Genomic DNA, 25,503 nt, shown 5'->3' with positions numbered 1-25,503 from the left:
TTCTTGCTCCTTGGATGCTACCTGACCTGCTGCGCTTTTCCAGCAACACGTTTTCACCTCTGCTCATTTAGGCTACTCTGTCTAAATTAGTTAGGAGCTTCACTTATATGCTAAAGTTCTAATCACCGCCTTCAGTGGAAAATTGGTGCACCTCATATAAAGGGAACACTAAACTTCTTCAGTATTACATCTTGTCTTGGTTGGGTTGACCTTGATCAAATTACTTCTAATGTTATTCTCCTTTATTGTTTAATGGAGTATGGGAATCACATTCAAGGTTAGTATGTATGGCCCATTCAGCTATGCATTTACTTTACCATTTTAAATAGCAATTAACAGTCAACCACATTGTTGAGTGTCTGGAATCGCATGTAGGCAAAACCACACAAGGATGGCAGATTTCCCTCCCGAAAGGCCATTAGTGAACCAGATGGGTTTCTACAATAACTGTTGGTAATTATGGTCATTGTAGAGACTAGCCTTGCATCCTACACTTATTAACTGAACTGAAATGTCACTTTCTGCTCTGTGTGGGAGTTGAGAGCATTCGTCAGGGTATTTGGTTTACAATGCCAAGAGATTACCACTGTGCCACCATCTTCCCAAGTCAGTTGACTCCTGGGACAAACTACAAAAGTGAGAGGCAGAGAGAAGTGGGGATAAAAAAGAAACATATGTCCTGTACTACAGAAATATAAAACCAAGGCTTACATAGAATTTCAAATCAAAACATGTAAATTGGCATTTCGGGCATAAGCCCTTCATCAGGAATTAAGCCCGAAATGTCGATTCTCCTGCTTCTCGGGTGCTGCCTGACCTGCTGCGCTTTTCCAGCACCACACTCTCCACTCTGATCTCCAGCATCTGCAGTCCTCACTTTCTCCTGGACCAAAGCATGACACGGGATTAACAAAAAACAAAATACTCTTCAAGCAATGTCAGTAAAACACAGCTATTAATTTTGTATGTAGCTACATCCATAGGGACGCAGAAATGCAATTAATCTGATTATGAAGTGGTGATGATGATTGAAAGGTGAATGTTGGCTGGGATACCACAGACAAAGGTTCTACATCTCTTTGCATCATGTTGAAAAATCTGTTAAAGCCACCTTTAGACAGCACCTTGGCCTAACACCTCAGTGACATTGCTTCATCAGTGTGAGCTTAGGTTCTGTACTCAGCAGCTGTACAAACGCAACACAAAACATCCATGTGGAAATATCCAGTTTCATTGTGGAAAGCAGAAATGCCTTCTTACTTCCCCCTCCCTCCCCCACGAGACATGAAGCACAAGAAAATGGTAACACTATCAACGCAAGAAGTTATAGACAAAAACCATGCCAAACCCAAAAGGAAGAAAAATATTCTTACAAGGAAGGAAAGAAAGAACTTGCTTATGTAGTACATTTCACAACCCTGTGATGCCCAAAAGTGCTTTACAGCCAATTAAATACTTTCAAATAGTAGTCAGTGTTGCCATGTAGCAGACTACATTGTGCAAAGTGACCTCCACAAACAGCAGTTAAATAAATGACCAGATCATCCACTGTGAGTGTTGGCTGAGCAACAAGTGTTGGCTGGGATCCTGAGAACTCCCAGTTTTTCCCTGTAGGATCCTTCACGTCCACCTGAAAGGATAGTTGGATGCTCGGCTTAACATCTTATCCAACATACAACCCCCTTCCAGCCGAAAAGTGAAACACAGGCCGAAGGTATTGGCTCAAGTCTAGTTGAGTGATCCTTGAACCCAAGCTCATGAGCAAGAATGCTACCACTGAGCCAAAGCTAATCACCAGAACGCAATGCAAAGAAGACTTCTCCAAGATAATAAAACAGCAAACTGCGGATGCTGGAGTTCTGACGCAAACAAAAACTGACATTGCTGGAGAAACTCAGCAGGTAGACACAAAACAGTGCTAATGGTTGAAGCCCAGTCACCCTTCTTCAGACATTGCCAACACTACTTTGCAATTCCTTCCAACAATAAACCAGCACTTCGGTAATGACCATGAAACAAACGTGATACACCTTATTATATTTTATACCAGTATTTGTTCAGTTAGGAGATGAGTGAATACTACCATATGCTCAGCAAAAGCTTGATGAGTAAATGGGGAGGCTTTATATTCCCAGTTCGGCAGGCAATGTTACACAGTGATCTACAAAAATGCAGTCGGCTATGCCAATGTAAGTACACAGGTAGAGCAACTGGTTAGAAAGGCAAATGAAATGCTGTTGTTTCTTTCAAGGAGAATGGAATTTAAGAGTCAGGGTGTTTTACTACAGTTCCATTATGCTGAACTGCATACAAAACTGAAGATGTTACACAAGACTTGGGCTGGAGAAGAAGCAGTCGATCATGAGGTCTCGATGGAAACATATGTCATGATTGCCTTTATAATTATGCCTAACTGGTTGAGGTAACTTCTATCTATTGCTTCCATTCAGTAAATTACAGGGAAGGGCCTCTTTTTGTTAAATATCGGTACTGGCTTATTATCTACCATTGCTAATTGGACAGGCCCTTAGACTCAACATAGAAAAGAGGATGTCAGGGGTTGCCTAACCTGATTCTAGTTTTGTTCAAAAGATTAGAGATGAGGATCTATCTCTGAGCCAGGAGTCCTGGGTTCAAGTCCCATTGGCCCCAGAAGTATGTTATATCATTTCTGAACAAGCTGATGAGAAAAGTCGACCAGTGGCAGCAGCATTATCTCAAAGTGGTCCCTCCTCAGCGAGACTGCTCATTTGTCACTGCCTCACTCGTAATAATGGTCTCTTGTGCAGGATAGCTATCCAGTCACCCTCCAAATGTTAGATAAAGTTTGTGGACAGTTTTACTTGGGTAAGTGATATCAGAGATCTACCTTGGAAAAGTTGGACTGCGACTGTTGCTGTGAGGCCACAGGATGAACTTGGGAGCTAAAGAAAAATGCTGCTCCTCCAACAGCAGAGACAGTATTAAATATTTTAAATGTGATGATGTGTTTACCACCTCTGAAGTCACATGGGCACCAGGTTATAGACCAATAGGTCTATTTGAATTCTTTCAGAGAGCTCTGAAGTTCACCTGCTGAAGGAGCAGCGCTCTGAAAGCTTGTGATCTCAAATAAACCTGTTGGACTCTAACCTAGTGTCATGTGACTTCCGACTATATCCACCCCCGTTCAGCGCCGGCACCTCCACATCACCTCAGAACCAAACGTTAAAAAAAATTATTTAGTGGGATGTGAGCATCACTTGCCAGCGCAACATCCATTTAAAGTCTTTGCAGAGATTTGTATCTCAGGTTGAGGATGAAGTCATAGATTCATTCGCTGAGTTGCTGTGGTTTTCTGCAGACATTTTGTCACCTCTTTAGGTGACATTGTCAGTGCATCTTCGATGCGGTGTTGGTGGTCTGTCCTGCCTGGTATTTATGTTTCTGTTTTTTTGGAACCTCCAGTTCTGTCTGAGTGGTTTGTATATGGGGTCTAGTTCAACGTGTTTATTGAGAAATGCGACATAGGACAAACAGGAAGAAAACTGACCATGCTCGTGCACGAACGTCAGCTTGTCACTGCCAGACACGACCAGTACTCTCTCGTTTCCACCCACACAGACAACAAAGGACACAAATTCAACTGGGACAATGTAACCATCGTAACACAGGCAAAACAGAGACACGTGAGAGAAATCCTTGAGGCAGCACTCCAACCAGAATTCAGTCAATAAACACATTGAACCGGACACCAGAGACAAACCACTCAGCTACAGAACTGGAAGTAACAAAACACAGAGACACACAAATAGCAGGTGGGACAGACTACCAACACCGTATAGAAGACGCACTGAGGATGTCACCTAACGAGGTGACGAAACGCCTGCACGAAACCACATCGGCCTCGGAGAATGAATTTACAACCTCATTTATTGCCCATACTGAGTTACTCTAAAGAAGGTAGTTGTGGGCCACCTTTTTGAGCTGTTGGTGAAGACGGCCACACAATGCTGTCGGATAGGGAGCTCCTCGACAATGAGAGAACAGAGATTTATGTCCTAGTCATTACAATGGGCTTGGAGGAGAAGCTGCAGGTAATAGTGTTGTCATGACCGTCCAGCTCCAATCATTCAGGACGGTGAAGTTCACAAATTTGATGATGGCTAGATCAGAACTGCATTGTTTGTATAAGTTTCCAGGTTCACTATTTGTGAAATTTAGATCTGTGCATGGTTCTTTTTGATAAAGTGGCAAAGGACAACTGTATTAATTTGCTGAGAGTTTATATTGTTTTGGACAATCAATAGTTAAATTTGCTAGCATTTTAAACTGACTTTTTCTGAGATCTTAGAAAAGCCAAATGTTTGCATACCTTTTTTAACTATCAGTAGGCAGGTAAGGGCATAACTGTGACTGAGGTGACAGGCACAGAGTATGGAACCAGTCTACTGTCACCCTGTCTACTGTCAAGTCTTGAATACACCTTTACAAGATGAAACATTTCTCAGAGGTGAGATATTAAGATGAGACTCCTTCATATGCTCCAATTTACATGGGAGCAACAATTTTGTAAATACAGACTGGCATGCTAGATGGGGCAGTAAATATCAGATCACTCCTCAGTTCTAAATAATAACTGCAGCCCCACATAACACAAATATATCAAAATTCCACAATCTACTTTTTTAATCCAAATGAAATCCACTGGAGGAAGTTGTGGAACATTCATTATGGGTTGTTCTCGAGAATTTCAAACACGAGAGAGACATGCTATCTTTTAAAATTGCTCCAAATAATTAGCGATGCTACCAACAATAGCAAATCACTGGCAAGGCATTAATCTAGAGCAGAGTCACACTTGACAGTTTGAACAAAAGACACTTAGAAGTCAACTGACTATCATTTCTCAAATCATAATTCAGGTCAACTCTTCCACCTTTTCCCAATACATGAAGAGATCGAATGAGACAGGAGTGAGAAGATAACTGAAGGGGCTTGTCGCTCCCATTCAGTATGGAAACTAAACAAAACCAAAAACTCTCCAGCTATTACAATTTCGAGCAAGCGACAATATATTTCCTGCTTATTACTGATTCCATTAGTGTAGAGGTACCAGTGTTGGACTGCACCTAATGAAGGAGCCCTGCTCTGAAAACTAGTGCTTCCAAATGAACCTGTTGTTCTATAACCTGGTGTTGACTGATTCCAGTAGAGCAGTACTGTTACAGTATTGCTACCGCATTTAAGAGTTAGCCAAGGCACCAAGGTGAGAAAAAGAAACATATTGTAACATGAAAAGTTAGCACAACTTGAAAATAAAAAAAGATTGTCCTCAAAGGTGGACTTATTTCTGAATTACTTGTCCCACCTGGAGTGAAATGGAAGCAAAAGTCGTTTACAATATTTCCTTTCTTGATGGACAATTTGTTATGGATACTGACCTGTGATCCTCTGTAGCCACGCTTATGATCCCACTCAGAGTGTGACAGGATCTGAAAGAACAAAATAAAAAATAACATTTATCAACAGGAAAAGAACACTGTCAATTTCACACATATTTCACTGTCACTGACACATTATCTTAGACTCTCAGGGGTGCAATTACCAGTCGTATAGATCTTACAAATTTAGACTAGAACCTGGGATCACAATAATAGTTGCTTTACCAAAGGCACCTCTTCATATTTCTTGAGTGCTACCTTTTGAATTTTAAGGGTTTTTTGCTTAGTTTTCATTAACTTCATCATTAGATGATGCAATTACTTACAATGCCTCCTATATTTATGTCAATAGATGTGGGGATTTGGACTCACACAGAATGGAAGTTAATCAGTATGCCCAAGAGTCAACACTACTCCATTAAGCATAAAGCCACAACAGAAAAAAGAAGCCTTACTTTCCAGATACCACAGTATTTATATCAGCATGTGACAACTGGCATTATCCTTTTTTAAATCCTTTTTTAAATAAAAATGGTATGCTTCTATACACAAAAAGCTATCACCCTAAACACTCCTTCAATGGACTGGTGAGGTCACAGCTAAACTATTGCACATTTGTATTTAACACAGCCATTGCACATCCAAGTTAAAAATCACACAACACCAGGTTATAGTCCAACAGGTTTATTTGAAAATACTGGCTTTCAGAGTGCTGCTCCTCCATCCGGGTAGTTGTGGAGCAGGATCCTGGAGCAGAATTCACAACACGACTTTAAGTTGATTGGGCGGCCAAGAGAATGTATGCAACCAGGTTGGTTGGGAATTTCAGAGGCAAGCGTTTCTGCTGCCCTCCATGCCTGAGACAATAGAAAATGCAACACGTCTCCTAGAAAGCATCTCTGTCAAGAAGCCATGATGGAAATTCAAGTGACATTCTTCAATCTACTATTTCATTCGAAATGCAAACCCATTTGAAGCAAACAGATCTACACCTGGATTAAGGTAAGCAAGAGAATGCCAGAAGAGCTGACTACATATTCAGTCCATGATTACAGCAGAATGTCCCCATGTTGGTGGATACCAGTAACCGGAAAGCTCTGTTGTAACCAACAGATCCTCTGTGTGCCAAATACTTACAAGGAGTGAGAGGAAAATCAGCTCTTTGATGGTTTGCCCATTATAATTGCAAATGGAATTTAATAATGCTGCGATGTTTGAACGACAGTCATTAATGGCTCTGTTTGGATATCACGACAAGCGAAAAGGTGTGCAGCAGACAACAGTGTGCCTTGTTTATGCAGCTGCCTGGTAAATTAGAATGAATTTATCCTGCACACACTGTATTCTGAACTTTGCCGTACAGATCTTACAAAAATAATATCCTGCAGCAATGTCAGTTTGTAATTTTATTTCGAAGGTTGGGGTCAGATAAAGGCTACTTACAACATCATCATCTCAATGATTTGATGAGATTACAGCCTTGTCATCATGATCACTGTCAGTCGCCCATTATTCTCAACATAAATCTTTTCACTCCAGCCTAACTTGTCCCAGAAACAACGCTATAAAACACCTACCCTGATGTAGATCTTTCCGATGTGTGGACTAATGCTTTTGTCAAACAGCCTGGACACTAATCTGGAATTTATTGCAAGGCCAGATCCCTTTCAATTTAGTGAGCCCAATGAGGATTCCTAGAAAAGATTAGCAATAAAAGGCACAGGAGCAGGCATTAGGAAATAAGTTAGAAAGAAAGATTTAGTTATATAATACCATTCATGACCTCAAGACATCTTAAAGCACTTTGCAGCAATGAAGTACTTTTAGACATACAGTGGATGAGGCAATGTAGGGAGCACGGCAGCATTTGGTACACAATGAGGCTCCACAAAAGATGCAATGAAATATGAGACCAGATAAGGTGTTATTTTTCCCAGGAATGTTAATTGAGGCATAAATATTTGCCAAGACACTGTAAGATATCTTATTTAAAACAGCACCATGAAATTGATGACAATCTTAACGACACGATAAACATTACTGAGGCTTGGCTGCAGAGTGATCAAATATTGAAGGGCATTGACATTCTGGGAGTAAAGGGTGGTGAAATTCTGGGTGGTGAAGTTGCTCTGGTAATAAAGGAATATTCAGTGCAGGGATGAGAAATAATCTGGATTCAGAGGAACAAAATCTAGAATGTCTTTGAGTGGAGATAAGGAATAGGAATGGAAATAAGCAATTGGTAAGAGTCAATTCTAGGCCCCTTGACAGCACCTACACTGTAGGCCAAAATGTAATCAAAGAATAATGGAAGCCTGTAAGAAAGGCTTTACTCTTTATGTAAACTGACAAATCAAATTGATAAAAGTGACCAGGATTCATGGAACTTCTGTTCAGATCCAAGAACAACAATGCAAGTCGCTGTTTGGTGGTACAGAACTTGAATATTACTGAAAAAAGAACGCAGTTTGTTGAAACTTTTCATCCTCCACTCATCAGGACAATTCACAAGAATTCCAATTCAAGGGGTAAACCAACATTTCTCCTACATTGATTCATTGGGAAGTGGTTTCTGATTGGCAAAAGCACCAAATAATGCTGATTGACAGTTAACTGCCAGGTTTTGCTTAAGTTTTAAACCAGACAGACTGTCTCTAATAAATAAGAAATATATTCTGAGACCAACCAGGAAATAGGCCACTTTAAACTTGAGTTTTTATTTGTAATGAGACAGGTGTTAATTAATGAACACATATAAATGAATCCTTTAATTAAGACTGATCATAAAATGTTAGAATTTCAGATTTAATTTGAGATTTGAAACTGATCTTAAGCAATTTTAAGGATAGGAAGATAGCACTGGTTGAAATAGAATAGATATTTAGAATCCCTACAGTGTGGAAACAGGCCATTTGGCCCATCGAGTCCACACTGACACCTTGAAGAGCACTCCACTCAGACCCACTCCACCCCTCTAATCCTGCAAATTCCACTGGCTAATCCACATGGTCTATACATCCACAGACACGATGGGCAACCCAGCATGGCCAATCCACCTAACCTGTCCATCTTTAGACTGTGGGAGGAAACTGGAGCACCCGAACGAAACCCAAGCAGACACAGGGAGAATGTGCAAACTCCATGCATGCAGTTGCCTGAGGCTGGAATTGGACCCGGTCCCTGATGCTATGAGGCAGCCATGCTAACACTGAGCCACTGGGAAAATGGGAAAAATGATAAGATAAGATGGTTGAGGAGTGGCCGATATTTAAGGAGATGCCTCATCACTCACAACACAAATTACATTGAGAAAAAAAAACTGTGTGAATGTGGCTAACCAAGGCTGTTGGGGATTATTCCTAGTTAAATAGAAAGATGTACAATGCTGCAAAAGTTAGTCGTGGGGCTAATGGTAGTAGAAACTGTAGACAGTAAAGGATGTCTCAAAGAGGGCAAAGTTGGTATATGAAGTAAAACTAGCAAGAAATATTTAAAAATTGGAATAAAAGTTTCTGTAAGTATAAGAAATGAAAAAAAAATAACAGACGTGTGAGTTTGTCCCTTAGAATGTGAGACCGATCAAGTAATGTAGGAAAGGGAAAAGAGCAAAATGGTGGAGACTTTAAATAAATATTTTGCATCAGACTTCATAAAACTCACAAAAATATCTCAAGAATGTTAGAAAATTGGGGAGCGCACAAGGGATAGAGGATCTTAAAACAATTACGATCACTCGGGAAAAGGTCACGAGGAAACAAATGTGTCTAAAGGCTGACGGGTCTCCTGCACCTGATGGCCCATTCCTCTGGCTTTACAGGAAGTGACTGCAAGGATATGTGATACATTGGTTGTAATCTTCTGGAATTCCTTAGACTCCAGATAAGTCTCAGTGCACTGGAAAATCACCAAACGTAACACCAGTGTTCAAAAGAAAAATGAGGGACAGTGAAGGCAGGAAGCTTTGATCAATTAGACCTACACCTGTCAAGGGGAAAATGAGAGAAGCAATTATTAATAGGCGATAGCAGGACATTTCAAAAATCACAATACAGTCAAACAAAGTCAATATGGTTTTGTTAAAGAAAAATCATGTTCGACAAATTTGTTGTCGCTCTTTGAGGAGCTAAAAACAAGGTGAATAAAAGGGGAGTCAGTAGATACAGGGTACTTGCATTTCCAAAAGGTATTTGATAAGGCATCATACAAGTGGTTAGGGCAGAAAGTAAGAACTTCTTGTGTTGGGAGTAATATTTAAGTCCAAAGAGAGTTTTCGCTAATTCCTTTTTTGCCATCATCTGACATGGGAGCCCAAACTGAATTGCAGCTTCAGGAAACAGAGACAGGATAAATGAATGTTCTTTCAGGTCAGCAAACAACAATCAGCACTGCTTAAAACCTGCTTAAAATATTTAAAACTGACTTGGTTGAGGGCCAACTCTGTTGTAGTTAGATTTGTTGATGATACAAAGAAATGGAGGAAGCAAGTTGTGAGGAGGATACAGAGAGGCTGTTCAGGGATAAAGGTAGGCCAGGTAAGTGGACTACAATTTGGCAGGCGTGGCAAAATATGAGACTATTCACTTTGCAAAGAAAAGTAGGAAAGCAAACTAATACATGGAGGGAGAATGCAGAATGCTGTGGAACAGAGAGATCTGACAATGAATCACAAAAAGCTAGTATGTGGGGGGAGACTTTGGTGAGGTGTAATTGTCACTGGACTAGTATTCCAGAAGTTCAGACTAACATTTTGGGTGGAAATCCCACCATAGCAAGGCAATTCTAATTTCAACAAAAAAAAAGTCTAAAGGCAACTGTTGATTGACATTAAAACTTATTTGGTTCACTAATGTCTTTTAGGAAGGAAATTTGCCATCTTTACCTAGTCTGGACTGCTTTTAACTCCAGAGCCACAGCAATGTGGGTCTCTTAACTGCTCTGTGGGCAATTATGGATGAGCAACTAATGCTGATCTTGACAGCAACACCCATAAACCATGAACAAGTAAAAAAGAGGAAGGCAAGTGGTATTTTAAGGAGGATTGAGTACGGAAGTTTTAGTTTTTTTAAAATTCATTCATGGAATTTGAGCGTCACTGGCTAGGCCAGCATTTATTGCTCAATCTAATCACCCAGAGGGCAGTGAAGAGTCAACCATATTGCTGTGGATCTGGAGTCACATGTACACCAGACCAGGTGAGGATAGCAATTTCTTTCCCTAAAAGGACATTAGTGAACCAGATGGGCTTTTACTGACAATCAACAATGGATTCACAGTCATCATTAGACTCTTAATTCCAGATTTTGTTTTTATTGAATTCAAATTCTACCATCTGCTGTAGTGGAATTTGAACCTGGGTTTCCAGAACATTGGATTGCTGGATTTAATAGTCTAGCGACAATACCACTAGGTCATTTCCTCTCCTTAGCATAACTGAGAGACCACTTGTTTACCTCCAAGAGAAGAAATTCCTCTTCATCAACCATCTGACATGAGACCCCCAAACTGAATTGTGGACTCAACACACAAAAAAGAGCATCTCCTTAGGTCTGACCTACTTGTGTTTGAAGCAGTTCAAAGAAGCCTCACTTGGCTGATTTGTCGAATGAAGCAGTCTGTCTTACAAGGAAAGATTGGGCATAATTGAGATAGATTCTACCACTAGTGATCTTATTGGAACATCTATGATTATGAGAGGTTTGATGGAGCAAATGCTAAGGAATGCTCTTTCTTGTGGGTTGAACCGACAATTGGGTCGCTCATGTCAGATGGCGATGAAAAGTAATTTCTTCTCTTGGAGATATGTTAGCCATTGGAATTTTCTTCCACAGACAACAATGGAGGATTGGGCATTGAAGATATTCAAGGCTAAATTAGACAGATTGTCGATGAGCAAAGGAGTTCAAGGTTATGGGGTATAGGTCACAAAAAAGAATTAAGAGAATAAACAGATTGGTCAAGATTTTATTGAATAGACACAGCGGACTATTTGTTACAGTTGTGAGAGAGCAGATGACACCTCAGTTTGACATCTTATTCTAAAGATTCTACAGCATTGAAAGAGGCCCTTTGGTCCATCATGTCCATGATCAGAGTGGTGCTGGAAAAGCACAGCAGTTCAGGCAGCATCCGAGGAGTAATAAAATTGACGTTCGGGCAAAAGCCCTTCATCAGGAATACCAACGGCTTTTGATGGGTTTTTTGCCCGAAACGTCAATTTCCCTGCTCCTCGGATGCTGCCTGAACTGCTGTGCTTTTCCAGCACCACTCTAATCTAGACTCTGGTTTCCAGCATCTGCAGTCATTGTTTTTACCTCCATCATGTCCATACCAGTCATCAAGTGCATATTTACCCTAGTTCCACTTCCAGCACTTAGCTGGTCGAAGATGCTACGCTGCTTCAAGTGATCTTCAAAATACTGCTTAAATGTTATTGTGATGGCTTCTACCTCTATTATCCTTCCAGGCAGCAAATTTCAGATACTCAACACCTCCTGGGTGAAAATATTTTTCCTTACAACCCCTCTAAACCTCCTGCCCATGACCTTAAATAAATGAATAATTACTCAGTTAGTAATGCACTGGCTCAATAGTTCTGATTTTGTGTTCATATCTCTAGAGTGTGATGTACCCACCAGTGATGTAAGAATTTCCTCTGTGCTTTGCAAATCTTTGTGCTTTAACTTCTCCAGAATTGCAACTAAACCTTATTAACTGCAATTGCTTAATCTACCTCCATCCCATGGCACACTGAATGTGAACACATTCCAGCAGCAGTGACCAGCAAACTATCAAAAGAACATTTCTTTTTCCTTCAGGAAAAATGCGAGAGGAGTTTGTTTTTCTTCCTCTGCTGTAATTGTCTGTAAAGGTCAATGGGGCTGAGAGAACTAGATGACTTAAGGAGAATCTAAAATTGAAGTCTTAACAATTTCATCAAGTGGCACCTTAACACATGTGCGTACACGCCAGTAAAATGTGGAAGATAACTCCCAAAAAAAATAACTGTGCTGTCAGAACTTTATCGATAATATATGGAACATGAATCAGAAGTGAAAATAATGTGGTATTTTAAATGTGGAGGTGCCAGTGTTGGACTGGAGTGGACAAACTCAGAAGTCACATGACACCAGGTTGTAGTCCATCGATAGGGCTACACTCTGAAAGCTTGTGATTTCCAATAAACCTGTGGGACTATAACCTGGTATCGTGCAACCTCTGTTTGAAATGTGCCATTACGTGCTAACTCGCCCTTTAAATGTATAAGCTGTCGAAATTGAGATACAGCAATTTACCCCATATGAATTATGTGTCACCTTTTTGCTAATTCGTATAACCACACTTTCACTTTTCATACTTCACCCATTCCTGGACGTGATGGTACAGAGAACACCGAACGGAGAATTCACCACTAAGGTATACAGGAAAGCCACACACACAGACCAAGTCCTGAACTACGAAAGCAACCACCCCAACACACACAAACGAAGTTGCATCAAGACACTGTTCAAAAGGGCCACAACACACTGCAGCACACCAGAACTGCAAAAAGAGGAAGAAGAACACCTATACAATGTATTCGCCAAAAACGGATACCCCCGCAATTTCATCAACAGATGCCTAAGAGAAAGACAACGGAATGAGAACATGCCACAACCCAAAGGACTAGCCACACTACCATACATCAAGAACATTTCTGAACTGACAGCCAGACTACTGCGATCATTAGGACTCATAACAGCGCACAAACCAACAGCCACTCTCAGACAACAACTCACCAGGACGAAGGACCCGATACCCAGCATGAGCGAAACCAATGTAGTGTACAAAATCCCATGCAAGGACTGCACAAAACACTACATAGGACAAACAGGAAGACAGCGAACGATCCGTATCCATGAACACCAACTAGCCACGAGAAAACACGACCAGCTATCTTAGTAGCCACACATGCAGATGACAAGCAACATGAGTTTGACTGGGACAACACTACTATTATAGGACAAGCCAAACAGAGAACAGCCAGGGAATTCCTAGAGGCATGGCATTCATCCACAGATTCAATCAATAAGCACATCGACCTGGACCCAATATACCAGCCACTGCAGCGGACAGCTGGAACTGACAACCGGAAGCGGCAGAGACAAACCACTATAAATGCCGGAGGAAACACCACAGAAGTGCTTCACAGGAGGCTCCCAAGCACTGAGGATGTCACCTAGACAGGGGACGAAACGTCTGCAACACAAATTCCCAGCTCGGCGAACAGAACCACAACAATGAGCACCCGAGCTACAAATCTTCTCACAAACTTTGAACATACCTCACCCATTTGTCAGCACAGGCACTTCATTTATGTACACTCACTTTTGACAACATTCAGCAGAAGTCTCCAAATATTTCCTTTATGGCTCCGGGAGAAGTGTGTACCCATGTGGAGAATTGCCTTATATGCCACGGAAAGGCAAAGTAGCAGATGCTGCTTAAGAGATGACCAAATGATAATACTGGTGCTGACTGTCTGGAGTGAAAGGCAATCACGTGCAAATATCTGCCCTCGTCTACCACATGTGCCAACATACACACGCACGTGCATGCACACATACACATTTTTGCAGACATTTTAAATTCACTTCAATAAATTCCTTAGGTTGAACACACTGCTGTGTTGTGTCAGAAGAGGCACAAAGGTGAGTGTGCAGAGCTGAAATCAAAGCACAACTGCAGAGCTGCTACTGAGAAAGAAACAAAAATCACAATACAAATAAACAGTGCTGAAGAGAAAATGACCATAGCTATCATATTCTAACTCCTATTCAAATCACTGGAGATACCAGGCAGAACTGGGAATTCTTCCATGAATAATACTTTTATCACTGTTGGTAAGAGACTGTTTCGAAATATACTGCACGCGAAATCTCGTGAATGAGAAAAGACATGTGGCAGAGATTTTAAAAGCCTGGAAGGCAAATTTTCAGCCCAAGTCAATGCCCATATGAATGGAATGTGCTCAATATCAGGGACCAAGGGGAATTAAGGTTTACTGGTCAGTACACAATGTCATTAACTCAACTCACTGAAACCTATGAATTTGCGCTTCTAAAGGAGGAGGCAAATTGAATACAGACTTATCTTACGCATAAGAGAGTCTCCAATGACACCACGATTGCTAAGAGAAGAGAGTCTGAATCTCAAAGCAGTAATAAATGTGTGCAGAAGCACTGACTTTGTAAGTCACCAGCCAGAGTATACATGGGACAACGAGTGAGTTTGTCTACGATAGAAAGCAGCAGCAAGACCTGTGCACTGGATTGTTGAAAAGCTCCCATCTGTCTACAATGGTGAAAAGCAGCTTACACCTCACCCCACATGCAACATTGGCCATGAAAGTAACATGTCTCCACAGAAGTACCAACAAAACAATCAAGCTCAAAAGGACAAGTTGCAAATATTGTGAAAATCATCACTCAAGGCAAACGATCATGTGTATAATAAATGCCAAAAGTGGGATTGGCTAGAACAGCAAACAGTTGCTATTACGAGAGAATTGGAGATTTGGGATAATTAAAAATGTACCTGATAATGAGTTTTTTTTGTTCGGTTTTTTTAACGAAGCATGAATTTTAGATTGAAAGGCAATCACGTACAAATCTGACTTTACCATAGTTTGCCACCCTCTGTCATGACCCACAGCCACTGAAGATAGACATTGGGGATTCACTTCAATAAAAGTTCTAATGCTGAACACACCGCTGTTTTGGAACACAAATAGAGGACAAATGAATGCAGCTGAAAACTTATGTTATAATACAGATCCCTATGTTCTGCTTTAAAACTGAGAATGGGTCAGAAGTGTGGTGTCATACTATGGAAAGGCTGTGTTACTCTTTCAGCAAAGAACATCTGAGTTCTCCCCACAATCCTGGCCAAAATTTATTTTCAATCTTCATCACAAAAAAAATGATTAGTTGCCAATTGTCTCATTGCTACATGTGGGAGCTCGCTTGTACAAATTCAATGTCATGCATCCTCCATTACAACAGCAACTACATTTTAAAAGAACTCTACTGATTGCAGGAAGACCATAAACAAATGCACATCTTTCCTTGTTCACAGTTAGTCACCCACACAAGTGATGAGTGACAATAATGTTTGAAAGGTAGACTTTGTGCATGTTTTAACTGACTTCACTGAGGCATTCAGGTCCATACTCCAAAACACAGTACAGTGGTCTTCATCCATTTGGGCCATTAATTACAGGCAGTTTCAACTTCAGAGACATGGACATAGAATCATTACTTTGCAGATAGAGGCCATTTGGTCCATCAGGTCCGCACTGACCCTCTGAAGACCTTCCATTCACCCTCCCAGCCCCCATCCTCATAACCCTGCATTTAGCAAGGCTAACCCACCTAGTGCACACCCCTGGACACTATGGGGCAATTTAGCACAGCTAATCCACCTAACCTGCACATCTTTGCATTGTGGGATGAAACCGGAGCACCCGGAGGAAACCCATGCAGATATAGGGAGAATGTGCAAACTCCATGCAGACAGTTGCCTGAGGCTGGAATTGAACCCAGATCCCTAGTACTGTGAAGCAGTAGCGCTAACCCCTGAGCCACTGTGCCACCCTTCTTTCACTTCGCTGCTCAAATGGATCAAATGACGAGAAACTCTACAATGGTGACATGAGGCGTCCCCTCATGGCTCACCTTGAGATTTATTTGCTAAGCCTTGTGTCTCCTCCCTTGCTGCTGCTGAAGTAAAAGCAATTGAGTGCTGTAATAAACAGCTAAGTGGCTGATTGCAATGGTGTCTGATAACATGGAAATAAACCATGCGAGCAAACATTGTGTTCAGCCAATGCACCTCAGTAACATTCCAAGGAAGCACATCACATGCAAGAAGTTGCAGTAGAACCATTGCCTCAGATACTTCAAGCAATCCCAGCCCTCCTCTCATTGCATCAAAGGATGCCTAGCAACAGTCACTGTGCAGCTATCAGCAAAGGAAAGGCAGGAATAGCTCTATGAACTATTCCAAGAAAGAGATTTACTACAAGAATCAGTGCCGTCAGGAATCTGAAACAACACAAGGGAAGTAAAATAATTCGTCTGGAGCATGCGTGTCTGTGATGGTTTACAGATAGTTCTTCTGTAACGTGATGGTTGCATTCTTGTGTAGCCCTGCATTATAGAAAAATCACACTTTAGAAACAGCGCTTAAAGTGTTGGTGATGTAATCGCGTTACACGGGTTTTAAAAGTTCACACTTTGGAAACAATGTCCCCGATCCGTCAATCACGTTACAGTGAATTCGCGTTAATGAAGTGTGTGTTATAGCAGAACAACCTGAACTCATCATAGGACAAACCTTTAAATCAAATGAAATTACAACTCACTCTGTTATTTTCCTAGTTTAAATTAAGAAAAACTTTAATATTAACAATTACCTTATTTCATTACTTTTCTACTTATGCTGTGAACTAATGCTTAACGTTTTAACTCCATTTCTCTTACTACTTTGTACCTACATTTTTTGGTACCTTGGAACCCAAGATGGTGTCTTGTGTGCCAACATTATACACTTTTCACTGTACTCCTTTACTTGAGTACAAGTGACAATACAATCTAAGAATCTAAATAAAGAGGAGCACCAAATAAAAGTGAGTACTGCAGGTGCTGGAAACGTACACAGAGAATGCTGGAGAAACTCAGCAGCTCATGCAGCATCTGTGGAGAGAATAACCAAGTGGAAGCTTTGAGTCCAGTGTGAGCTTGTGTCATGCAAATTGTGAAGAGAAGAGCTTGCGTAGAATGGCAAAGTGCATTCCTTGTAATTAATCGACAGACGGTTGGATGGATTCCAATGGATCTGTGCACACTCATCCACCCAAATATCCTGTCATTCTGCATCCTGCGTGAAGCAATACCTGCTGGCTTCATGAACCGGAATGTTCTCCCCCCCTGGTTTCAAGACCCACACCCCTCCATTTTGTGGGAGATTGGAATCCCGGGCCCAGCCGCTTCCAGTTGTTGTGACAAAGGCTGTCACTTTGGTACAGTGGCTATTCCTCTGAGAGAAGCTTTATCGCTTTGAGAGCAAGTATTTGGGAAGGCAGTTCTGAGGAATTTGGGAACAGCTTGTTCCAAGTGCTGTGCTGTCATGCTGCCACGTTGTGCTCCCGGGACAATCCACATTCTGGATGCTGCTAACATTGCATGCCAATTCTTTAGTAATATGGATTATGCTTTTTAGTCCAATATTTTATGTTTCATTATTTCCAATGGTAAAATGTATTTAGTATCTTGAAAATATATTCAGAGTGACAACAGGCCTTCTGTTTCCTCAGGGTCACTAACACCTTATTATTCTGCACAATATAAGGCAACCCTGATACTGATCTTCTCAAACATATTACCCCTTTCATTTACCTCTTGCTATAATTTCTCTAAACTCTAGATCAGAGTGGTGCTGGAAAAGCACAGCACTTCAGGCAGCATCCGAGGAGCAGGAAAATCGATGTTTCGGGCAAAAGCCCTTCATCAGCAATAGAGACAGAGTGCCTGCAGGGTGGAGAGATAAATGAGAGGAGGGTGGGGGTGGGGAGAAAGTAGCATAAAGTACAATAGGTGAATGGGGGTGGGGATAGAGGTGATGTGTCAGGGAGGAGTGTGGGAGAGGATAGCAAAGAGTACATTGGGTGAATGGGGGTGGGGATGAAGGTGATAGGTCAGAGAGGAGGGTGGAGTGGATAGGTAGAAAGGAAGATAGGCAGGTAGGACAGTTCATGAGGACAGTGCTGAGCTGGATGTTTGGAGCTGGAGTGAGGTGGAGAAGGGGAAATGAGAAAACTGGAGAAGTCCTGGGGTTGAAGTGTTCCGAGGCGGAAGATGAGGCGTTCTTCATTCAGGCGTCGGGTGGTGAGGGAGCAGCAGTGAAGGAGGCCCAGGACCTGTCCTAAAATTGCACTATACAAAGCCAACAGCAATGCAGGTGGGTACCATTATTACTGAGAGGTGAGAGAAGATGATCCTCATTAATCCATCAAATTCATGGCAAAAGATATGGATGCAGTTGTCCTCCAGCACAGGACAAAATGCTCGGAAGAGTCAAGGCTGACCACAAGAACCCACCTGCACACATTCATCGGATAATTCTCCTAATGCAGAGCCACGTTGGTCACAGATGTGACAAGAGCAGCAACAGAGCTCCATGTCTTCTTCATGCTCCCTTTAAGTATAGTCACACAGGATCACTGAATATATCCTGAAATTCCCCAGGTTCCTACCTATTCTCTTTTTTTTTGGTGAGAAATGGGCATAAACAGTTAACCCACCTCCTTGAGAATCTCACTCACTTCCTACTGGTCTTACGGCTCAAGAAGCTACAATGAATTTCAAGGGCACTACATTTCAAAGTGAGAAAGGGAATGAATATGCATTTATAGAGTCCAACCTCAGAATGTCCAAAGTTCTTTTCAACCACTGAAGTACTTTTTTTGAAGTCTAGTCTGTTTTGTAATTTAAGAGAGAAAGTAGCCAATTGGCCCACAGCAAACTTGCATATCCATCAATGTGACAATGACCAGATAATCCTGTAATGGAACTATATGGGATGCTACAAAGATCCAAAAGACAACTCGTCACTTCTTAGATCGCCTTCTAGATTAGGTGCAACTCAAAGTACGTGTCCATTATAGTCTAATGGATCTATTATTCCAGTCAGCTGTTAATGCAAAAAATTGCTGCTTATTTATGCCTGTTCCATGATTCAGAAGTGATCAGTGTCCATACAAGTCAAAAATTGATACTGTACCTCCCATTAAAAAAAAGTTATCCGTTTTTCCCAATTTTTCGCAATTTTTCCCAAAAGCAAAGCTGGAGTTTTGCTGAGAGGTTTGAGAAATTGGTGAAGTGAGCAGTTTCTCGCTGCTACCAACATGACTAGCGTTTGCCACTAATAGGATACTGCCATGCAGCTAAAAAAAAGACCCTATGTCTATTGCACAAATGAATAGTGTGGTATGTGAATTTCATTGCCTGTGTGGTACCAGGTATATAGGCAGTTTGACCTAAATAATCACCAGTAGCATATCCCTTCTGCGGTTTGCAACAAGCAAGGCTCTGACCATACCCCAACCAGCTGATGCTTGCAACACTCAAACACACAGTCTATCATTATGTGTGATTCTGCAACTGGACAACATTTGCTGGATAATACTGAGCGTGCAAAGAATTACACTGACAACCAATTCCGGATTATCAATCAGACTCACAGCAGAGGACTCTTGTGCATACCGGAAGCTACATATATTAATCTTCAGGGTCCTTCACTCTGCTGACAGAAAGAACATTTGCATACATCACTTTTCCTTCAACTCAGCCAAATAGCTATCACCCATTCACTGGTTCATTTCTCAGGGCAATGACTGGACCAATCAGAGTTCACCTGCTAGATTTAAGTCTCAAATCCTGACAGTAACCATCTAAAAGATGCACTGCAGAAATTCAACAAGCTTCCTTCGACATGACCCACCAAATCTACAAGTACAATCATCTCAAAGGACAAACAAATGCTGGGGACATCATCACTAGCAAGTTCCCCTCCAAGCCACTCCCGATCCAGACTTAGAAAATATTGTCATTCCTTCAGTGTCACTGGGTCAAAAAGTTCAGTTATCATTAATTGAGGCACCCTCATGGCGATGCCTCCACCAATCACATCTACCTGCTAACCAATCACCATTCTCTTCTCATGCAGTAAAATGTTTTCTTTAATCCCTTGAATTGGTATTCTTGCAAATCATCCTGATCAGTTCAGGATGAAAAGCTTTGACAAAATGCATCATTTTTTCAACAATATTCACATTCCGAAGAATGAAATAACTGCAATGAAAGACAGTTACTTAGTATTTAGTATGTTGAATGAATTGTATTTAAGTCAAACATTTCTATATGCATTCTCTGGCATGCATCTCCTTTGTTTACAGATATGTTGTCAGAAAGATGAATAAAATCTGGCAAGCCAATGGGTAAGACAACATACATCTATGAGATTGTTAAACAAAAACAGTTAGGAAATTTGAGTTCTGATTTTTAAAAAGTTGTGGAAATTAAAAAGCTGAATGCAACCATGGCATTAACAGCCCAACTGGTTCCTTGTTCTCTTTTTGGGAAGGCAACTTGCTGTCCTTACCTGCTCTAGAGTTTGTGTGTAACTCTAGTCGCACACCAGTGTAGTGTCTCTGCATTGTTACCTGTAGTAACCTTGAAAGGGTTAGCATTTAGTTGCATCAAACTGCTACAACGAAAATAAAACCTTTTACCAGAGGAATACCAGGGATGGATAAAAATGTTTGACCTTGCCATTGATGTCACTGGCCAAAGATTGAATACAGACGTACAATAAAAAATTATGATTTGGAAACGCCGGTTTTGAACTGGGCTGGACAAAGTTAAAAATCAGACAACAACAGGTTATAGTCCAACAGGTTCATTTGGAAGAACTAGCTTTCGGAGCGCTGCTCCCTCATCAGGTGATTGTGGAGAATAAGATTGTAAGAGAATGTCTTACAAGAATATAAATAAAGGTTTTAAGAGTTAAATCAAATCAAAATGAGAAAGGATCCATGATTCCTCTGTTCCAAAAGTAAATTGCCAACCTTCACTCTATATCCACCTTCACCTAGAAAGAGCCGCTGCTGTAAAATAACACGTTATTTCTGTCACGTTAAAAGGTGCCTCTCAGCAGATCACGTTAAAGCAGACTCTTTCATCTCCTCCTTCCAAGCCTGCAATCTCAACCACCCAGAAGGACAATGACAGTAGATGCATGAGAACATCATTGTCACACTGCTTGTTTATTTACAGCATGCGGGCTGCACTTACTGTCCATCTTTAATTTCCTTGACAGTAGTTAAGAGTCAGCCATGTTGCTGTGGGTCTGGAGTCACATGCAGGCCAGAATGTGTAAGGATGGCAGACTTCTTTCATAAAATATATGGGTGAACCAGGGGGATTTTTACATCAATTGGCTGTAACTACACTGTCACCACTAGCTTTGTTTAAGGGAGCTCACTGCTTAAAGACTGAACTAAGACCACATGATAAGCTACACCCATCAGCATTTCAAGCTCTGCTCCTGGGAAGAACAAAGGAGAGTTCTGGGTGTTCCACATTTCTTCACAAGAGGGCGCATCCTCAGAGATTCTATTTAGTATTAACCGCACACAACTAGAGAAGCAATGTGTATTTAATCTTAAATTGGGACAGATTGTCTTCAAAGGCATAATCCTGTATTTCAGATGTAATCTAAGTAGTTACTAAGTAATATATAATAAAATTATTTATCAGTCATCATTTCAGTGCCTACCATCTGCCTAAGAGTTTGTGTGGGCATCCTTGCCCATGTGGTATCAATAACTTGACTAAGAAGGATTGGTCAGTGATTTTACCCAAAGCATCCAGATTGTTCAAGCAGCGATAGGAATACAATCAGTTTTTGTATAACACAATGGTTGCATTCTTGTGCAGCCGTGTGTTATCGAAAAATCGCACTTTAGAAACAGTGCTTAAAGTGTTGGCAATGTTACAGCCAACGCACTTTTTAAAGGTTCATGCTGTAGAAACAGCGTCTTCAATTCATCAATCGCATTACAGCGAATTCGGGTGGACAAAATGCGCGCTATAACAGAACGGCCTGTAGTTAAAATATGCCAACAGTCCAGGCTTCCAACTTTACAATACCTACCACATGCAAGTTCTCCTCCAAGCCATGCACCATCTTGACTTGGAACTACATCTCCAAACCTTTACTGTCGGCTGAGCTAAACTCCTGGAGTTCCCTTCTCAACAGCACCGTGGGTGTTCTGACCCACCCACCTCCATCCATGGACTGTAGCGCCTCCAGAACTTGACTTGCCACCACTTCCTCAGGGGCAAATAGGGATAAGCAATAAACACTGACTTAGCCACGTACTAGGAGAAAAAGCTGAAAAATGTGTTGCTGGAAAAGCACAGCAGGTCAGGCAGCATCCAAGGAGCAGGAGAATCGACGTTTCGGGCGTAAGCCCTTCTTCAGGAAACGTCGATTCTCCTGCTCCTTGGATGCTGCCTGACCTGCTGCACTTTTCCAGCAACACATTTTTCAGCTCTGATCTCCAGCATCTGCAGTCCTCACTTTCTCCTACTAGGAATAAAGAAAGGTACATTGTTGACACAGAGGTGAAAGGAAGTTTGCTCTGCATCCAACCCACACTACACCTGCACTAGAAGCGTAGATGCTGACAGTCCTGTTGCAACAACATAATTCAATGTCTTAGAAGAGCTAAAGATAAAGCATTTACCAGACTTTTATTTTCACGATGACAGTACCCCTTTAAGTAGTTGCAAATGGCAGCTGTGTTGGTGTGTTGCTTCATTCCTTCCATTACAGAGAATATCCATTAACTATCCAAATGTAAGTTTGGTGCCATCAGATCCAATGGCATTCTGCATGCAGCCTCTGGCTGGTATAAGTTGCGTGACAACATTCATCAGATTTAATTCCTTCAGGTCTCACTGCAGCCTGTCTGTTGGGCACAAGGAGCCACAAAGTCAAGTGGTGACTAACCGTTGCAGTGACCCATGAGATTTCCAACTGACTGCACATTGGCCCAAACTAGCCCAGAGCAGGTGCAAGCTGTGGGCTTGTACAGTTGGTTCTCTGCCAATGTCAGGGAATGTGAACCTCGCACAAATACTCTGGGAGAAGTTAGCAAAAACCAAAAACTGGAGTGTTGGTGGTTGATCAGAAACGAAAACAGTTCTGAGTTCAATGGAAAATATGTGCAAAAGTGAAGTGGTGAAAGCAAAAGGGTTTCAAATGGGGATCACAATTATTACAGTTTATTGGAATTCATTGGAAAAGGGGGGAATGAGAAGGAACAGAGTCATGAAATGAAGCAAGCTTTGCATCAGACCTGGGCTCTGAATCCAGCCCAGACTAATGGCTTTCAACGAAGAACTGGAACATTACCTGAAGCAAAATTATTTGCAGGGCTAAGCAAAAGGCAAGAAGTGGAGAAGCTAATTACTCTTGCAGAGGGATGGCATAGGCACATTGGACAGAATAGCCTCTTTCTGGACTGTTGCCGTCCTCTGACACGAACAGTGAATCCCCGTGCCTTCTCTCTTCCAAATATAGAAGCTTCAAATGTTTGAACCAAGCTTCTTGTGGGTCAACTGAATAGCATGAAATGAAAAGGAAAGGCTGGGAATGTATTTGTCTGTTCTGTGACTACTTTTACAGGTGAGAATGCTTGTACTTTACAATAAATATAAAAGGAGAGAAATATTTGTTAGCTAGTCATACCGCCAGTGTCCTTATTCATATGTAGCTCCCTCTCCTAACCCCCATGAGCAAATCAGCAAATGGCCATCATTTTCTCGTGATATTATCATTATGAGCATCTGTAGCTGGATGATGCGATCAATATTTGTGTATGAGAGATGATATTGCTGGGAAGCACTGGAGTGGTCATAGCTAATGATGCACACTGTAACTTCGGACCACTAATTAGTTTCTTCTGCTTCTGGCAGTCAAGTCCAGAGGACATAAGACATGAGTGGCAGTGCACAGAAAGAAATGACTTGACATCCTTGGGGTTGGGGCGGGAGGGATGGGGGGAAGGGGGGGGAGGGGGATGGTTGTCTGGAACAATTCTTACACTGCGTAAAGTCAAGGGCAGTGGTGTCCTCCTTTATCATTGGTGATACAGTTTGAAAGCACACTCTCCCTGCAGGGCTTTGAAACCCTGCTTTAGTTATTTTTGAATTGGCCTGCTCCAAGATGTTATGACGTACCTCTGGAGTGGGTGAGAGTTTAACATAGGGTCCACATCCCAGAGACACAGACATTACCACAAGAGCCCTGCCCTGGGCCTGCTTTGGCTTTATTCACTAACCTATTCAGGGATACTCATACCCACTGCTGGAGCAGGCAGAACCTGCACCTGGACCTCCTGGCTCAGAGGTAGGAACACAACCACAGTCCCATAAGAGCCCTCCTAAGTCTGTTTTATTTCTTTCCAACAGCAGGTACAGACTTTTGAATCAATCAGTTTAGAGATATATTTATACATCTCAGGTGGGACATGAACTTGGGACTCCTGGCTCAGAAATAGGAACATTACCACTGCACCATATCAGTCTGTAAAAGTGAGAAAAGGAGTATGACAAGAGTGGAAGGAAAGGACTGCCCTGCATTGGATGGTAAATGAACCCAGGCTTCAGGCTTGGCAAACAAGAAATCTACCATCGATCACCAGGGCAACCGTTCATGGGGCTGCTTTCGCAAGGTGATGAGTTCCAGGGAAGGTCATTACCCGATACGGAGGGAACTCATATTCAACCCAGCTCCACAGGGAAATGAAATAGTGATTCCCCATGGGCCTTGAGGGCGTTATCAGTCAGAACCATCCAGCTGGCCATGAACCTGCTTGTGTCCCTCCCTTGACCAGCTAATGGACTTTATTATTACTGCATGACCATCACCTGCCAAAGGCCATAAGACTATTAGATGTGGGAGCAAGTGTAGGGCATTCAGCCCATCGATTCTGTGCTGCCATTCCAAAAGATCATGGCTGACTGATGGTCCTCACATTTGCTTTCCTGCACTTCCTCAGCCACTGTTCTACACGAATGGCAATCTCTGTGTCAGCTTTCCTCTTGCACTTCACCTGCTCGAGTCCTCCAGCGAGGAAGATCTCGTAGAATTCTAACCTGGCATTGCTCTGGCAATGCCAGCCGTGACTAACTAGAGATGGCATGGCAAAATGCCACTGTGACAATCACCTCTTGTGAGTGATCTTGTTCATACCAACTGCAGCCTTGGTATTGAGCCTCCGGGCTGGATGTTACCTGCTGGACTAGATATTCTTCTTTGTGCCTCCTCATTTCCAGATCTTTCTCATTTCTGGACTTTTAACAAGGCTGTAATGAACAAAAAGGGGTTTTTGGAGGCATTTTATTCCCAAGTTTATTCTCGATTTTAGTTAATTAATTGTACCGCAAGAATGCTCCGCAGAGAAACGGCACAA

At 41.8% G+C, this 25,503-nt stretch overlaps 1 protein-coding gene across 4 annotated transcripts in view; it reads right to left on the bottom strand.

The window, feature by feature from the left end:
- pde3a (phosphodiesterase 3A, cGMP-inhibited) overlaps positions 1 to 25,503 on the bottom strand; it is a 494,444-nt gene that overhangs the window by 247,886 nt on the left and 221,055 nt on the right. For 3 of the 4 annotated variants that reach the window (XR_006315047.2, XM_043713454.2, XM_087999675.1), the window contains exon 2: positions 5,424 to 5,474. The exons of the other annotated variant lie outside the window; for it this stretch is intronic. Coding sequence is in view for 2 of the 3 variants with exons in the window: in XM_043713454.2 (XP_043569389.1) it covers positions 5,424 to 5,474 (51 nt within the window). In the remaining variant the exon portion in view is untranslated. The remainder of the gene's footprint in view (positions 1 to 5,423; positions 5,475 to 25,503) is intronic. 4 annotated transcript variants of the gene reach the window in all.

This window comes from Chiloscyllium plagiosum, unplaced genomic scaffold (genome assembly GCF_037043375.1).
Source record: "Chiloscyllium plagiosum isolate Xiang-an unplaced genomic scaffold, Cpla_swu_hap1 HiC_scaffold_23, whole genome shotgun sequence".
In the NCBI taxonomy this organism is placed as follows: Eukaryota; Metazoa; Chordata; class Chondrichthyes; order Orectolobiformes; family Hemiscylliidae; genus Chiloscyllium; species Chiloscyllium plagiosum.
This window is presented reverse-complemented; position numbering and strand designations above follow the sequence as displayed.